Genomic DNA, 19,845 nt, shown 5'->3' with positions numbered 1-19,845 from the left:
CCGCGGTGGGGGGCGCCGCGCCCCGCTTTGCACTTATCCCTACAACAGTACGAGGATTTGGTTGCCAAAGCCGAGGCGATATTGAGCCGTCTCGTCGTCGCAGAAAACTATGACTCCGTTAACAACTTTATCACTCTCTACGATTCTTACATGGCAGCGTCTGATGAAACATTGAATGAGTTCTTCCCGAAATACAATCCGCCGATTCGCGCCCACAAGCACACCTGTGTGGGCCTGGGTATGGAAGTCATAAAGCGCTTGAAGGTGTTGGAAAAAGATTTCCCTGGAATCACGAAGTCTTTGATGTTGGTATCGTGCGATGAGAATATTGAGGATCTTACGGATTACACGACATCTTTCCCCGGACCTCAAGGCTTTTTGATCGAAACTGAGAAGGATCACGTGCTGGTAGCTATTCACGTGAGGGTCGCGGGTAGACCTGGTATATTCTTATCTGATCTTGGATACCATATCTCCCGTGTCGTGACCGTAATGGCGGATCGTTGCTATCCACACACAGGTACGACAGTATACAAAACGAATACTATATTTTTCATTTGTAAAATTATTAAAACTGTTACTTAACCAAGCTCTTTAATTTTCAGGTTGGTTCACTCAGTCTGACGAGCCACACTGCCGCAAAGAGTACAACTATCAGTTCAACATCCACAACCCCAACTATGTGGAGTGGCATGAGAGGGAGACTCGTGGAGACAAAGTTAAGGAACGTTTGTCCCTTGTGTATGTCGCCAAGGCATACTTGAGTGCAGTTGCTGTTACTGAGAAAAGAAATTTAGTATGGGATTTAAGGTTTGTACCACATTTTATTGCCAATAAACACAATATATTAGACAATAAAAAACATCCTCTACGTGTTTATTTTTTATGTATAAATTTCTAAAACAGTACTATTGGCTTCAGTTTCTTCTATAAATCGAAAATTTGTACTAATTTCTAAAAATCACAATTACATTTCAGTGTGTTTGAGAAATTTTGATATCAATTAACCTTGGTTTTGCTTTCTAGGAGTCTCTTGGCCCGTGACCCTAAAGGACACTTGACAGCCGGTATCTACTTCCCAATTAAGAAGAAAGACCAACAGTTTACCATGTTTTTCGATTGCCACAACGGCAAACAGAGAAAGAAATTGAAATTCGAATCGTTTTTGGAATTGCAGAAGGTAAGGCTTACTATCTTAAAATGTCATTGATATCACTTAATGTAACGAAAAATAAATGTTATAGTTTATTAAACATTATACATATTTACAGTTCACAACTTAATAACTAAATATTTACAGATAGTTTTGGTATAAATCATGTCCGCGTGGAATTGTGCCAAGAATGCTGGCAGCATTTCCCCGTTGAATCGCTATTTTGTAACGAAATAACTATATGTATAAGTCGTATAAATGCCATTTTGCTAGGATTTGTAGCTATGCTTCTGCTTATAAGCTTATGTACCGTTTCAATAATTACATTAGAAATGACATCATTTACATGGCCTACGTTAGTGTAATTAGTATGAGTTATAAAAAAATTTTACTTGCAAATTTTTTTTAGCCGACTTAAAAAAAGGAGGAGGTTACTCAATTCGACCGTATATATATTTTTTAATTTTTTATACTTAATGTATGTTCGAGGATAACTCCGTCGTTTATGATCCGATTTTGATAATTCTTTTTTTGTTGGAAAGGAAATATTCCTAGTTTTGTACCATGATAAGGAAACCAGGATCTGATGATGGGATCCCAGAGAAATCGAGGGAAACTCTCGAAAATCCGTATGACTTTTTACTTGGTGTACCGATTTTGATGATTTTTAATTTAATAGAAGGCCGATGTTTATCATGTGGCCACATTTAAATTTACGTTTTACTACTTGTCGATATAATTGAAGTCGGTTTTTCTTCGTTTGCCTGCAAACACACTTATTTAAATAAATATATATTTATATAATTATTTTTTTATAATTATTTATAATTATTTAAATAATATTTATAATAAAATTTTATTTTTTTTATTTTTAATAAAAATTTATTTATAATTATTTAAATAAATATATATGCTTTGAACATCTGCGTGCCTTCCTAATTATAATAGCATGACGCAGATGAAACGAGGTCGTTAGGTGAAAATATGAAATAAATTCTTCAACATAATTTATATAAAAGATCTAGATGACTCATAAAATAGAAGCGGTTGCCAAAAAATTATTAAACTATGGATATGTAATTATCCAGACGGAAAGCAGCTGAAAAAGTTTTTTGTTTCTACTTCAAAATAAAAATACAGCATTATAATATTTAATTTCTTTTTCAGATACCGGATGAGCTTGTCGATGACGTGGAGCAGTGTAATGACCAACTACGTCTTAAAGACGGTGAACTGTTGTCCATTTTGAAACGATTAGCTACTATCATGACCGATGAAGAATATATGACGGAATTACTTGAAATTAACGATAAAATCGTTCAACTTTCTGCTGCTGCCTGAAAATCACAGAATAAGGCCAAATCGAGTGACCAAGTGCCTTCTAGTACGAACGTCAATTCAAATGATATTGTGCCTTCCAGTTCTAACCTCAATACAATTGATGCCTTGTAGTTGTTATGGAGTCATTTAATTCATCACGGGGTTGTAGTACGTAGTTTTGTAGTGTTGTAGTCGCACTGTAGTGTCATCTTTGGGCTAGACGAATCGGCTCATGGGCAAATAAAATTTAAAAAATGTTTACGAGTCTTTTATTTTATAATATCCCTATGATTAAAAGGATTTTTAGATTTTAGAGCTGTATGAAATTTTGATGAAATATGTTTATTAAATACGTTTTCATTATGAATAAATCAAGTATTCTTACTACTAACTTTTGTATACATATTTAAATTTCATACAATGTATAAATTCTTAGAACTTGTTGAAATAATATCTCATAAATTGGTTTAATGCTTCTGAAAAACAATACAAAGATACAATTTGCATACTTAAGTATAAAAGAACAACAATATTTTTCACAAATTCCTAGTATACCTAATATGCAAAAATTTTACTATATTACTAATATTACTAGACTACTAGCCCGTCGGCTCAGTTTGAAGTGACCCTGCTTTCTGCTCAGAGGGTTGTGGGTTCGATTCCCACCCCGAGTCTGGGTGTAATATAAATATTTATTTATATATTCGTGTATGTATTATTTATAAGTATGTTTTTCGAAAAAAAAATATGTAGCTATACCAGTCGGCTGTTTACCTATAACACAAGAATTAAGTTTCTTACTTTAGGAACAGACAACCGTGTGTGTATTGTGTAGATATTTATTTATTTATTTATTGAAAGTATATAAATATTCATCTTCTTGCTCAGCCTTAAAATAAAAAATACGAAATTGTAAAATATTATAGGTTCTTCAGTCACATTCTCATTAACTAGTTTTTCTGTTGGTAAATTTTTTTCGTTAAATTCGCGATTACTATCCATTTATTTAATTCTACAAAATAAAGTATTAGTCTTATAACTAACAAATATTACAATTTTATTGAACCCAAATACTTGAGGCTATGAAATCTAATATTTATGAACTATACTATATATTAATACGTGAAGCAAAAACTTTGTACCCCTTTTTACGAAAATTGCGCGGACGGAGGACTATGAAATTTCGCACACTTATAGTTTATATAGAGAAACAAAACTGCAAAATGCCAATATTTATTAAAAATTATGCATAAAAAATACATTAAATCAATAAAAAAACTACACACACTACCATGAATTTGTCGCACACACGCATGTATACCTACTCTTTTGTTTATTATTATAGAAGTATGAATAATCTTTGACAACAGAACCTTAATAATGTTCAAACTTATAATTTGAATTAATTATGGTCGAATTTCGACCACTTGGCGACCGCTAGTAATAATAATAAGAGAACCTGGCAGATCGAGCTCGGTATATCCAACGAAAGGGCGTATTCGACGCCTCCAAGCTCGAAAGGTTTCAACGTGAGGCTGCTCCTGAAGTCAAACCCGTGTCCTCAGTGCGCGACGATCAACAGAACAAGAAAGCGTTCTTAGCGGAGCGCCTGTGGAGGCGTTCACTGAGGAAGCAGTTTCCCAAAAAATTGATCAGATGAGAAGGATCTTTCTTGCAAGAGGCAATTTCCGAGACTTGGGACGCTCCTTTGGAAATTAGACCACGACTTTGCCGCCTCCCCCTCAATGCTGCGACGCGGAGTGCGGAGTCCTATTTAAATTTGATCAAGATTTGACAGTACTTTTTGAGTGAACGTTATTAATGCGTATTTAATCGACTGTGTATTTTAAGTGGAGTAGCGAGCTTAACTCGCGCCCGGGGCACAATACCATTTTAGCGCCCCCCCATTCGAGAACCGTATAATATGTCCAGCATTTTGTTTTTGTTTTGCGGACCATTTAAGTAGCGTCCGGGGCATGATGCCTTGCGCCCCCCCTTCTCGCTACGCCACTGGTTTATTTATTTATTTTGTACTACCTACGTCATATTACTTGTGGGTGTATTGAAGTCGATTTTTTACGTTTGTAGGCAAACTCAATTATTGGCTTTAATATCGACTGTGAAATGGTTTGTGTAAATAATTTTTGATGTTTCCAATGATCTCTACGTTGATAGGACCTTCTTACAGTTATTATAAATATAGCTCTAAATCGAAATGATTCAGAATAGATTATTGGAAATTGGCAAGAGTTAATTCAATTCGACCGGAGTAAAAAAAAAAAAGATCAAAAAGAATAAACGCCTGAAACGTTTTTAGAGCAAAATAACTTTTAGAGAAAATATAAGACATAGTACAACATAAATTGGTAGGGTTAATTCGTACAAAAAAGGCGTATTAGTGTGATTTTATTTTTGTGACGACACAATTGAAGTGTCTTTATTAAATCCAACGGTACATCAAAGTATTATATTCGAATAATATTCCATAAAATTTTAGCGAAGAAATATTTAAAAAAAAAAGACCTTATCTTAATCAATTCATATTTATAGAACTACTGTATAAAAATTGAGGGGCGTAGGCGTTTGTACGTGTTTTATATTTTCAGAGATTTTTTTGAGAGGGGAAAAAAGTCTACAAATAAATTGTTTTATCGTCCCGTTTTTTATTTGTAAGTATACACTGAGAAATTTCTTCTAAAGTAATGTTAAATTATATTTACCATGGTGAGTTAAACTCAAGTATTTGAAAGTCGTTCTCGACTTATATTCGAAAGAGATAAAAGTCTCCAAGAAACTCCTCGTTTTGTCGTACTGGCCACTTTGATCTCAAATATTTCCTCCTTGGTTAAAAATTCCAAATTTAAATATATACAGCTAGTACTCACTTACTCATTATACAGCTATGCATTTGCATTTCGAAAACCGCAATTCATTTGTTTTTTCCTCTTTTGTTTTTCATTTTTTCCGTCACTCAGTTTACAAAATGGAAAACTTGAAATATCGTGTTATTTACGAGTACGAGTTCACCGTGGCACCAGTGCTGCAGAGACGGCTCGACGGGTTAATGATGTGTATGGCTGCAGTATCGCAAAAGGAAACACAGTGAATTTTTGAGTCCAATGTTTTCGTTCTGGAAATTTCGACCTGCAGAACAAGCCCCGTGGACGGCCTGAGACCAAAGTTGACTATGAAGAATTGAAAGCTACCGTGGAAGCGGATCTGACGGACTGCCGTATTAGTGATAAAACTGTTTTAATATACATGAAGCAAATTGGGAAGGTAAAAAAGCTTGAAAGGTGTGTAACTCATGAATTGAGTGAAGCATACCGACAAACGCGTTTAGACTGCTGCGTTACATTACTCAACCAGCACATCAAGGAAGGAATTTTAAATCGAATCATTACATGTGATGAAAAGTGGATCTTGTACGATAATCGGAAGCGCTCATCGCAATGGCTGAATCCTGGCGAGTCAGCCAAATCCTGCCTCAAGTGAAAATTGACTCAAAAAAGTTAGTTGTGAGCGTTTGGTTGACTAGTGACGGTGTCGTGCACTACAGCTTTCATAAATCTGGTCAGGCGATTACGGTAGCTGTCCATTGTCAGCAACTACAAACCATGTTGGAAAAGCTAGCTGTTAAACAACCGAGACTAGTCAATCGCTCTGGGCCACTACTGCTTCAGGACAATGCTAGACCACACACTGCACAACAGACAGCGACCAAACTAGAGGAGCTTCTATTGAAATGTCTAAGACATCCACCGTACTCCCCGGGCCTTGACAGACAGACCTCCAACAGATTATAATTTTTTCGTAATTTTGATAACTTCTTGCAAGGGAAAGAATTCAAGTCCGAATTCAGTTCCGAGTTCAGCCTTAAAAACATTTATTGATTCCCGTCCGAATGTTTTTTTTGTAAATGTATCAATGAACTAACTATAAAATGGAAAATGTGCATAGGTAGCAATGGTACATGTTTTGATTCATCATCAACATCATCATCATCATCATTTCGGCCTATTGCATTCCACTGCTGGAAATAGGCCTCCACAATTTTGCGCCAAAAATGCGTGAACTCATGTGTGTTGCCCATAGTCACCACGCTGGGGAGGCGGGTTGGTGACCGATTTTTTGATTAATCAAATATATTACATTAAAAAAAAAAAACGATTTTATGTCCCTACAATACAAAACGTAAAATTCATATGTAAGGACCTAATCTATACAAATAAAGAGGTTAGTTAAATAAAATTGGAGTGTCTATTTGTAATATTATATTATTTGTTTTTGCTCGCAAACGAAAAAAAAACCGACTTCAATTACATCGACGAGTACGACTTCAACGTAGATCGACGAAAAAATAGTCAAGTAACTACGCGTTATCAAAGATTATTCAAAAAGTAGTTATCAGATCTCGATAAAATGTATATGTGACCACATGATAAACATCAGATTTTGATTAAATTAGAAAAAGTTATTGCTGATTTTCGAGAATTTCCCTCGATTTCTCTGGGATCCCATCATCAGATCCTAGTTTTTTATCATGGTACCAAACTAGGGATATCCCCTTTCCAAAAAAAAAAGAATTATCAAAATCGGTACATCCAGTAGAAAGTTATTGTGTATTTTCGAGAGTTTCTCTCGATTTCTCTGGGATCCCATCATCAGATCCTAGTTTCCTTATCATGGTACCAAACAAGGGATATCCCCTTTCAAACAAAAAAATAATTATCAAAATTGGTACATCCAGTAGCAAGTTATTGCGGATTTTCGAGAGTTTCTATCGATTTCTCTGGGATCCCATCATCAGATCCTAGTTTCCTTATCATGGTACCAAACAAGGGATATCTCCTTTCAAACAAAAAAATAATTATCAAAATCGGTACATCCAGTAGCAAGTTATTGCGGATTTTCGAGAGTTTCTCTCGATTTCTCTGGGATCCCATCATCAGATCCTAGTTTCCTTATCATGGTACCAAACTAGGGGTATCCCCTTTCCAACAAAAAAAGAATTATCAAAATCGGTACATCCAGTAGAAAGTTATGCGGTATAATACAACATAGATCGACGAAAAGTTATTGTTAGATCTCAAATAAATTTAAATGGGACCAAATGACACATACCACCTTTCGATTAAAAGAAAATTTGTCGAAATCGCTCTACCCAATCAAAAGTTCTGATGTAACATACATAAAAAAAAATACAGTCGAATTGAGAACCTCCTCCTTTTTTGGAAGTCGGTTAAAAATAACCGCTTTTTACTAAATGCATGTGGATGTATACACGGTTCATATAGCAAAATAACATTTTTTACAATTTTTGTATGTCTGTGTGTCTGTTGTTTTGTATGTGTGTTTGTTTCGGCTAATCTCTGAAACCGCTGGACCGATTTTGACAGGACGTTCACTGGCAGATAGCTGAGATAAAGAGTAACTTAGGCTACATTTGTTTTAGACTTTTTTATTTAATAACTGCGAACTGAACAATATATTTACAATAATTCTATTACAGCTTATCTAAGGCCGAAAATTTTATGTCAAATTGAGTCGTGTCTTCATTTATATCTTTTCTGTTCTATTTCTTAAGGACAATTCCATTGGGTTCTGGTAAAGTTTACCTGCCGCATAAGTTATAGACTATCGGAGACTTTTCCAGGAGGTAAAACAAAGACCATTTCAACTGACAAACTATAATATATTACATAACGTATAACAAGTTTAGATTTCACTGGTTTTGAACAGAAATATCTGACATTTAATAATTGTGTTTGCAGGCAAACGAAAAAAAAATCGACTTCAATTATATCGACAAGTAATACAACGAAGTTAGACGAAAAATTAGAAAGATTACTCCAAAATTTGTAATTAGATCTCGATGAAATTTAAATGTGACCACATGATAAACATCGTCTTTCGATTAAATTAAAAATGATCAAAATCGGTACAACCAGTAAAAAGTTATGTGGATTTTCGAATTTCCCTCGATTTCTCTAGGATTCCATCATCAGGTCTTGGTTTCCTTATCATGGTACCACCCTTCGGATATCTTCTTTCCAACAAAAAAGAATTATCAAAATCGGTTCATAAACGTCGAAGTTATTGCCGAACATACATTAAAAAAAATTATATACGGTCGAATTGACTAACCTCCTCATTTTTTGAAGTCGGTTAATAAAGTGGAGTTTAATTCAGAAACAGAAACATATTTGTATTAGAAAAATATTCTATGCTTCTAATATGTTCTTTCTTTACTTATTTGCTGGGACGTGAAATAAGTCCGGTTACTATCAGATAGTTATCTGAAACTTTTAAAAGTAACTAAAAACAAAATAACATTTTATAATAATTTTTTATTTGTGTAAATATCATAAGTTTGTTCATATTTATACATGTATGTGTAATATGAGTCTTTAATATCGCTTCTTTATGTAACGTTATCATAATAAAATATATTCTAATACTTATCTTACCATTATATACTTATATTATTCTATTCTATTTAAATTTATAATAAATGCTATCACAATAAATGTCACGTTTGAATCGTTCAAAGGCCAAGTTTTATCGCACAAAGAAACTCAAACATTATTAATTAAAATCGAAAGATCCTAATTCAAACTTTTGTATTATACATCAATTCTTGCAAGTACATAGCACGGAAGTAAACTGCATAACAACTTCGAAGGCACGCTACAGGAGTCTGCTAGATGCATGCTAAAGTTGAAGGGAATGAGATGATTGACGGATGACGGTATCAACCAAAAAAAGTTTTCGATGTTTTATTATTTTTTTACCACCGATTTCGACTATATTTATTAGGTATTTCTATTTGCAAATATGAATTTAAAAGCTTTAGTTTATTCACTGAGGTGAAATAGGCCCTATAAGCCTATTATACCTTCTACTGTTCTCACTAACTTCTAGTATACGTACCTTATGCGGAGGATCAACTTTACACCATGACCGGTAAAAACCGGCTCTAAGAGTCTAAAGTACCCACTGTCTTTAAGCAATTGCAAAAATGCGCGAAATGAGGAATTATCTAAACCAGATACAAAACTAACAATAATAAGTAGTCTTGAGAAGAGAAACCTGATATAATTAACAATCAGGATTTCCAGCATTTTCAGGATCTACCATTTAGAGCAAAAATTTTAATTGTTCCCTAATGCGAGCTCAATGCTTAAAGCTACCTAGCTCTACCAGCCAATATAAGGTCAGAAGAGAAACCTGATATAATTAACAATCAGGATTTCCAGGATTTTCAGGACCTACCATTTAGAGCAAATTTTTTAACTGTTCCGTAATGCGAGCTCAATGCTTAAAGCTACCTATCTCTACCAGCCAATATTAGGACGCCTTAAGTCTTAGGTCCTCAAGACTTGTTTTTTGCTAAGACGTTGTTGTCCACAAAAAAGGGGGGTTGCCCCCTCTAACTATGCCATTGGTTTTCACTAAACGTGACAGCGGATGAATTGCATGAAAATTTGTGGATAAAAATGATATGAGATAAGATATCGTGGACAGACTGATATACTTATCATATTTAAAAGGGTTATTTCGTGTAGATACAAACTATGTTTAAAAAAAATCAAGATAAAGAATACACATTTAAGCGTTAATTTTAAATGAAATAAAAAGTATAACTATACCGTATGTTTTATAATCGTTATAAAATGTAATTATAAAATTATTATATTTATGTTATGATGTAATTTAATAAATAAATACATTTATATTAAATGATATGTATAATGAAACAAATTTTTTTATAATTATATAACTTTGCCTTTAACGCTACGATTAGGTTGTACGCTGTTAGAGCATAATAAATTAAAACGTGTAGTAAACTTCTATTTATTATAAGTTAATCCAACTTTCCTATAAGACGCTAATTCTTACTGTTATTTTTAATAATAAAAAATCCCTGTTTACGTACATTTGAGTGTTTGTAAGTGACAAATAATGTAAACAATAAATGCAGGAAACTTAAGGTCGAAAAGTACGCATCGTCATCTACGTAATTTCATTTAATAAGAAACGGTTTTTTTTTAATCTTAATATATTTTTGATGAAAACTTTTGCACTATTTAAATGATTTCTTTTTAAAAACAAAGTTTTGTAGTCTATTTTTTTTAATTATAGTTACAGAAAAAAGAAGACATTTTAATCACTGGAGATATTAATTAAATCCAAGTCGATCACAATGCATACAAGGGACCGTGTGTAGGCCGTAAAGTTGATTGCTACGGTCAAGAAGTGCTACGCCTCTACGCCTAGTAAGAATAGACGTCAGAATCATGACGTACGTAACACGAATATAAACACGTGCAAAATATAATGTTAACATAAATTGAAATGAAAAAACTCGTATATTTCAATGCAAAAGTTAAAAAGCGAACATTTTTAATCACATAATAACTTAGGGTATTGTTATCAGAATAACCATAGCTAACAAAATTTTGCACAGAAGTTCGTATCGGATATAACCAAGTAATTAAAAGTTTTGTTTATTTTCAAGTAATAAGTTAAGTTGTGTAACTGTCATTCAGTGACGCGATTGGGAATTTCATTAACACTGAAAGAGGGAGATGGAGACATACGCCTAATAAATTATTAAAGCCAGAACGAGATAGTTAGCGTTTGTGAGTCAGCTGAGCGTCGAGCATTTCAGACATGCGCAAAACGTATGTCGCCACGTTGCCTAGGGAGGAGATTTTAATGTATTTCTATCGATTTAATGCACCAATTACTTTTTTTTATCTAGATTAAAAGTCTAATTATAGTGATTTTTTCGTTGATAGTGGAAAATTTACAGATTTTGTTTTATTTGTATGTAAATTTGTTTTCATACATAAAAAATAGTATGATACGTGACAATAATACTACAATTTTACATCATTTATTTGGCAACTATGAATACTATTTAATTATTAATAATAATAATGAAACTAATTATATAATTTCTGGTCAGTAGGTAACAAGAGCATTTAATAATTGAAAGTTAAGTAATACTTTTACTACTACTACAAAGAAAGTAAAGAAATCGTAAATTAATTGTATACTTTCATTGGCTACCTTGCATGATAATGATCAACTCGAAACGGTAGCTTCCCATCCCATTACGCCAGTGTGTTTAAGACAAATGAAAAGTTTTAAGATAATTTTTGTAAATTGCCGTTTTTCGATATTCAAATTGAAGAAAATTGTTCGATAATAAACCATCAACATTAAGATAATGAATTACAGGCATAATCTCAATTTAATAAAAACAATTATAACAAAAAAATAATTGGATTTACGGTGATGACAGTTGTAGAAAATGTTTTTTTTTTTTCTTAAACAAAACACAGGCTACGTGTAATGCCGGATTTTATTGTTACTCTACCAAATACCTAAGCTGCAAAATTATAAACACAGAGACAACAACCTTTAAGTTAATTGTAATTTTAAGTTATATTGCTGTTTGTTTAAATCATTAATATATATAAAAAATAACATTATGAACGCTCAACGTACATCACTATAATATTTACGGCAAGTTCGAAACTCGTATAATAACGCAAGCACAATAACCCGTCGAGCAGTTTATCTAAAGCCGTACGAGAGGACTGTCCCCGGATAGAGCGCGCTTCGGGGCAGCGAATTTTATTTTTATTTTTTATTTGGCTTCTAGCCGTTGTATGGGTAAGTTTTGTTTTAAACTAACTGTTTTTTTTACGATACAATATTTTGTTAGTTTGATTTAGTTATATTTCGTCGGTTGCCATAGTAACAAAGATTGTGTGCGTATTCAAGAAAATGCCAGTAGCGTTTGCGTAGTGATAGCGATCTCGATATAAACAAAGACTGCTGAAAGTTAGTTGTATCCAGTTTACAGTAAGAACGTTTTTAAAATTATTTACTACTTCCGTAGTTTTTTTCTACGTGTACGATTTACGTGACAAACTAAATAAGTTGAGAAATAACTTGAGGATTTTCATTTAAAAATAAGACAATTAGTTATTATTAATTTTTACGGTTTACCGTAATAATTTTAGAAAACTATCAATATTTTTTGTTGAGGAAAAAAAAAACATTTAGGCCCTGAATTTAGAGGATTAATTTTTATTTCTAAAATATGATTTAATAATTTTATCTAAAATCGACAATAATAATAATATACAGTTTTACAACTGTTGTTAAAATTTTTTGATAGTCTATCTAAAGATTATAATAAAATTATTGTACGTGTTCATATCAAACTGTATTAACAATGTTTTATTTTATCAAGTTTTATTAAATATTGTTATGTTAATCTAAACAGGAAGTTAAAAAAAAAACTATTTTTTTTTAAGTTAACTTTATACTCGTACTCGACTTCGTCGAATGTCGAATATTATTCATAATTCTTATAAATTTCGTAAAAATATAATTGAAATTTTAACTGTTTTATATTATTAAGTATTTTTTTTTATATAAAAGATAAATGTATAGATAAAATTATGTAGCGTCATTTGTAAAGTCAAATAAGATGTTTTAATTTATAGTCTTAGAAACTTTGGGTGATTTTACTAATGTAATTTTTTTTTAAATACGTGTTCTAATTTTGTTTTTATTCGCCTATCTGTAAAAAAAGATTATCAAATAAAAAGTTATTATTTGAATTTGTAAATGTCAATTTTCATGATATACCTAATATATAGTTTCAGTACCTAATTTAAATTTATACTATTTAATGCTTTGTTATCACACTACATTATCAGAGATCGACAGAAAACGACCAGTCAATGCCAACTCATTATTACTTACAAAACTTATTTATCACTAAATGTCCATAAAGCTATAAATTTATTAGATTCGCTAAAAATCGACAATAGATCGACCATTAAAGTATTTTTTTTTACCACAAATAAAGAAAAGAACATCGCATATTACATATCATCAAAACATGGATATGTTGCAGTCAGAACTCTTAACCAGTCAAAAGTACTATTGACTAGCGAAATTAGTCAAAAGTACTTTTGACTGGACAAGTTGGTCAAAAGTGGTTTTGACTGAAAATTATTGGTTATTAGTACTTTTGACTGCAAATTCGCGGTTAAAAATACTTTTGACTGACGCTCTCCGTCAAAAGTAGTTTTAACTGCAAAAAAGCGTCAGTCAAAAGCACTATTAACTCGTTAGATGTGAATAAATTTAGTCAAATGATCCTGATAAACCATAATAAATTTATGCGCGCGATCTTCTTGCGCCTGCACGTCAATCAGATCGACTTGGCAGCGGCTGTTCATTTCAGTGTGCAGGATCGGTTTCTAAACCTGACCCATCCTTTTCTTGCTTTACTGGCATACTTCGTACATTGATAAATATATATTAATCATTTCTTTTGTAACATTAGCGTATTTTTTTGCCGTTTCATTCTTAAGTCTATCGCGACCACCATGCCCTATAAAAACATGAGCAGCATCAATAATGTCGTAGATTTCCTCAGCCGGCAAAAATATTTGACAGGTTCTGTGTTTGTAACTAATTTTTTTATACCACAAACTTCAATGTGTTAAAGCGTTGTAGTTTACTGTACTGTAATGGTGTTTCCTTTTCATTAAATTTCGCGTCTTCCACATCCATTGCAAACTTTTCAAATTTTTCTTTTGTCATCACATTGAATGATCTTTCATATCTTCCATCGTTAAAATTCTTTGCAAAAAGCCTTCTTTCTTTTCGTAGTCACTCATTTTTGTTCTAATATCAGCACGTTCTCCACTAATAATGAGTAATATAAAAGTTTATATTACCGTTTGTCGTTATTTTTATCGACCGCCTTAATTTTTTAAGAGTTTTGACTGATACAACCAGTCAAAACCACTTTTGAGGGAATCATTTAGTCAAAAGTACTTTTAACCAGCTCCATTGGGCAAAAGTACTTTTAACTGTTATTTTAGTCAAAAGTATTATTGACTAAAGCAAACGGTCAAAAGTACTTCTGACTGATTTTGCTAGTCAATAGCGCTTTTGACTGGTTAAGAGTTTTGACTGCAACAGATATATGTGTAGTACAATGGGTGGACTTCTGGCTAATTAGACAGATATAGATTCTACCAGACACCCCAAATTTTAGAATTTAGGTAGTATGAAATTTTATTATAGCCAGACAATACTTATATAAACCATGGCGGTTTGATATCACGAATATTAAACCATGCTTAATGGATTTCAAGATAAAATACTATACATGTTATATTTTCTGTGAATACATTGAAGTGTTCTATGGTGTTTGTTTCCCTAATGGGTAAACGTTATATAAATAAATAAATTGCGGTAAGTTTGTCATACAGATTTCACATTAATCACGCAATAATTTTTTCATGGCATAATAAATTTGTTAATACTATTGACTTGCTTTATGAAATTAAAAAGTCAATAATAGAGTTCTCACATTATACATCAATATTTTGTAGTACATATATATAAGTTGACATAAAATATTTTAGCAAAGGCTTACCAGCTTATAGTTCTACGGATACGGAAAACTTTTGAAATCTAACAGAAAGATCTTACTCGTAAGATTATTAAGGTAAAAGATTTAAAAAGAACACGAAACCTTCTTTGTTATCAACAAAAAGAAACATACGCAAGATCGCTACATGACGTTTGAAAAAAAAAGAAAGAAAAAAAGTCAATAAAAATATTGCAATTTTTTCAAAAGTATGCCGTGTCAAAACAAAGAAATGTTGATATCTTATGTCGTCATAATGTAGAGTCATATAACATATTATGGAACATTGACTCGCACTGTAACACAAGTTGCACGTGTAGATGGCGACACTGTCGCATGCGGCAATTTTGTAAATATACATTTTAAATAACTATCTAACACTCGCTATTTTGTCAGTATTTTAAAACATTGACAACAAGATAACTCTAATTCTAGACGGTGTATCAAGATAACCTTACCTAACCTACAGATTTTAATTTAAAATTCTTGAATCAGCAGCTTTTGAGTTATAGGTGCTGAAAGAACAAACATAACTGTCACTGTCTTAGATCTTATAAAGTAACCCCTTTATTTTTTTTCCTAAATATCTCATGAATAGACAATAGCCTGTTACCTTTTATCATGCGTATAGTTGGACAGTCTTTCTAGCATTTAACTTCAGTAAAATGATTCTTAATCTTAAAAAAGTAAAATACGAAAGGACGCATAGCAACAGTATTTATAACATAGGATTTATACATACACATTTTTACGAATGAACCTTGAAGAACAGAATGGTTGTGTGAGAAATAAAAATAGCCGGCGTAAATTTTCGCATTTTTAGTAGTAGTAAAATTAAAAGAATTTGTAACATTCGTATTTCGTTACCCTTTTTAAATAAAAGAAAAAAAAAACTTAAAACACTAAGTACACAAACTCATTGAATAGTATTATAAAAACTTACTATAAAAATGTGGTTTTGAAATAATTATTACAAAAATACTTATTTTTGACGTCCATAACTTGAAAGGCAGTAAATGTATATTATCTAAATAAAGTTAATAATGTAATATAACTAATTGTAAATATCGTTAATCGATCAATTTCTGTCACGTGCGAGATTATACTTGTACTTATTAACTGCGAACACGTGACTTATCAAAACGTTCACATTGAAACGACGTGACTTGCTGTCTGTGACACGTTTATTTTGTAACGAGCACATAATATAATTTTGTAATTTAAATTTAATTTTATACTTACTTTGAAATTGCTTTTGAGCAGAATTATGTTAACTTCATAATAAACTTAGTTTTTTTTTATTGATTATAGTGTAGTGATTTGTGGAATGAATTAGTCTGTATAAACAGACTCTACGAGTAGACTCTTATGTCAACTTTCTTAGTTTAAAGTATATTTATATAAATTAAATAAATTAAACTACGATTTACATATTAGGCTGTATATACAAAGACTTTTGCTTCATGACAATGGAAACGTAAAAAAACTACCACATGATTTAATTTATTATTACGTGTTCGCCATAGTGTCAGTTGGCGCGAATATCATAATTATGCGACCTGAGAAGGTCGCTGACACAATGGCCTAGTTGCGGTCGCGTGGCGCGAAACGCGCTATCAAAATCGAGTTCAAGTGACCTCGCATACTTCGCGGCTCCTTTTAACTATAATGAATCCTACTATGAAACTATTTGCATCTTGTGACTTCATAGTACGAATACACTATTATATAATGATAATGCAAGTTTTTAATGTTGAGGTATAGAGCACATCAGGATATTATATCCTGCTCAAAGATTTGAGCGACCAGACTAGTAAGCACCTCAACATTAAAGTAGATCATAGCTAAATAACACTGCTTTCAAGAAGTGTTGTATTCTGTGACGAGTAAAATGGCCAGAAATCGTGGGGGTAGGTTCGGCAAGGCGCTGGCAATGCTTCTGGGGTTACAGGCGTATATAGGCTACGGTAACCCCTTATAAATAATCAATTGAGCCGTATAAAAAAAGTTTCGTAATTCGTGACTTCCTTTTTTAAGATTTAGGTATATAACATTATTGATGTTAGTATATAAAGTTACCCTTACCAAAATCATCGTCTAATTTTTCAGTTACTTGAATCATCAAGAAATAATCTAAAAAATGTTTTCATCAATCTTCAACAAGTGGTTGAGTCATGTTCTCGGATTACTCATGAGTGATTACTCTTTAACTGGGATGTGTAATGTCTACGAGAAACAAAGTATTAATAGAAAACGTTCATACTAAGGCTACTAATTCTTTTTTTATTATTATTTTTTTTTAATTCAAAAGGATTTTGCTTCAAAATGCTTTGGCTTCAAAAGCATCTTCGAATCGCTATTTTAATTCGGAATGTAGAATATTATCGGTGCGATATAAGCGATCCAAAAAAGTTTAAATATATCAGACCGTCAATAATGCTTAAATATATGAAAATTTTAATAAAAAAATTAAATTATTTCCTTTCACGATTTAAAGATAAAAATCATAGATATAGCTACTTAAAAATTACCACAAAACTATTTCATAATTTATTCATATGTAATCAAGGTTAATAGTGAATGTTAACAAATAAAGAATTTGTAACAGCTGAACACTATTTTATTATGTAACATGGCAACGGTCAGTGACTAAAATGTTGCTACGCTCAATTAAATTAAAATTATGCTAGCTGCAGCCCAGAAGTTTACGTGAAAATCTATCGAAACGGAATCGTATATTTTTCAAGATACAAAAAGAGTCTTATGGTTATAATATCACTGACAATTTTTATCAGATTTATGTCATTTTTAACCGAGTTCAAAAAAGGAGAAGGTTACTCAATTCGAGCGTATATATATCGGGGATAACTTCGTCGTTTATGAACCGATTTTGATAATTATTTTTTTGTTAGAAAGGAAATATCCCAAGGGTGGTACCATGATAAGGAAATCAGGATCTGATAATAGAATCGCAGAGAAATCGAGGAGAACCCTCGAAAATCGTAGTGACGTCTAGTGCGTTTGTTGTTTTTTTTTTCGTCAACTTACATAGACACAAGTCTATGCAATTGAAGTCGGTTTTTTCGGCGAGCAAACACAATTATTACACTACCTTTTCGAGACAAAAAAGGCTTTAAAATTGAACCTGTAAAATTGTTTAAATATTTCCCGTTAAATAAAAGTTTTCTAATATGTTCAGGCTTCACCTGTACAAAATTCTGTTCAACTTTCATCTGTCCGACTATACTCGTAGTTATAAAATTACTTTTCAAGTATTAGACTGAATGAGTTAGAAATAGCAGTTAGCATTTAGGTATACCACGCCATTTTTATTTTCCCGCGCCTTTTTTATGTTGTACTCGTGTCACAGACTATATCAATGAAACAGCTGATCAGTTCATTGAGTAAAAATCATTCACTCATACTGGTCGAGTAAACAGAGTGAATGGAAATCAAATATCATTAATTTTACGATATCGTGGCTTAACTTTCGTTATGTTTTTGGTAAAGAAGAAATACGAATATGTCTGTTAGTTTGTGTATTAGTTTTTGTTGTTTTTTTTTATTCGATACTTATCTTACTAATATTATAAATGCGTCAATTTATGCAAATAGATGTTAGTTACTCTTTCACGCAAAAATTGATTGTACCGTAAATCAGTACATAGATTACTGGTAATCCAAAATAACACATCTGTTATTTTTTATCCTGATCCCCACACAATTTAAAAAGAAAATTTAGAATGGTTTTTTTCTTTTCATAAAATTTCTTTTGATTATAATTTTTATCTAATAAATTCATCACTAAATTTGTGTGTTTGTATGTGCCATAAATCAAATTGCTGTCTATGAAAACATAGCCTTTTATTAGATTTGATAGCGAATAATGGCGTACTGCGTAATTCATGAGTTGAAACAAAGACTATTGTTCACTGAATCACGAATATGATTCACTTCTTATGTTCTAACACACACTTAAATAATAAATCTTTAATAGCTTAAAGCCACTCAAAATCCATCTCATTTGTTCTTTTTGCATCAATGGTTTTCAATAGTGCTAAAAAAGCACGCATGATTTCGATAACGTCATGTAGAATAGAGTAGACAAGGAAATTTTGAGGAAGTTAGTAAATACGGTCGAGGTTACAGCGTTAATAAAATTTTAAAGACCTAAATAGTAGATGATTTATGTTTAACCCTTAACAACTCTACAAATATTTTAAACGAAATGTTTTAATTTTTTTTTTAAAGTATAAAACTATTAGAGTCACTGTACTCTGTGCTTTTTATGTTCTAAAACCGCTGCTCCTTCTGTTCCGTATTCTTAATAGAGGTTCAACGTAGGTGTTGCGAATATTTTAGCGTTTATTTACATCCACTATTCTAGGTGCCGTAAAATTTGCTTATAACTTATATCATTATTACTTAAATAACTGTGTCCAGCGGTTTTAAATGCATTAATTTGAAAAAAAACGTACTAAAATTACTAAAATATTACATAGCCTTCCTTAGTAAATGTCCAAGACAAAAATAAGTTTTCTATTCGATCCAGTAGTTCCTGAGTTCCTTGATAGAGATAGCTTGTTAAAACAAACAAACTCTTCGTGTGGTCACATTTAAAGATTAGGAGCTGATAAGTGCGTATAATGACGACAACGCGTGTTTAATTGACTATTTTTTCAACTACCTGCGTTGTATTACTTTTCGATGGACACGGAAGTCGGTTTTTTTTTCTTTTTTCAAGCCAAACAGTGCATAGCTGTAGTTTAGGTGTGAAAGACTATTTTATTATCCCTTAAAATACTTACAAGTGAACGAAGTCACGTGCAACAAATACTTTGTAGAGCGACAAGAATTGCCTAGTAGTTAATCAGTTGCACAATATGAATGATAT

At 32.0% G+C, this 19,845-nt stretch overlaps 1 protein-coding gene across 1 annotated transcript; it reads left to right on the top strand.

Annotated features, from left to right (window-relative positions):
* Positions 1-2,732, top strand: LOC123660414. The gene is made up of 4 exons (XM_045595502.1): positions 1-520; positions 606-810; positions 1,027-1,180; positions 2,321-2,732. The coding sequence occupies exons 1-4, from the start codon at positions 151-153 to the stop codon at positions 2,492-2,494; spliced, it is 903 nt and encodes a 300-aa protein (XP_045451458.1). The 5' UTR covers positions 1-150; the 3' UTR covers positions 2,495-2,732.
* Positions 2,733-19,845: the final 17,113 nt, after the last annotated feature.

The sequence above is a fragment of the Melitaea cinxia genome, chromosome 15 (assembly GCF_905220565.1).
Source record: "Melitaea cinxia chromosome 15, ilMelCinx1.1, whole genome shotgun sequence".
Lineage (NCBI taxonomy): Eukaryota > Metazoa > Arthropoda > Insecta > Lepidoptera > Nymphalidae > Melitaea > Melitaea cinxia.
Note: the sequence above shows the minus strand (reverse complement) of the source record. Positions and strands in the feature narration are given on the sequence as shown.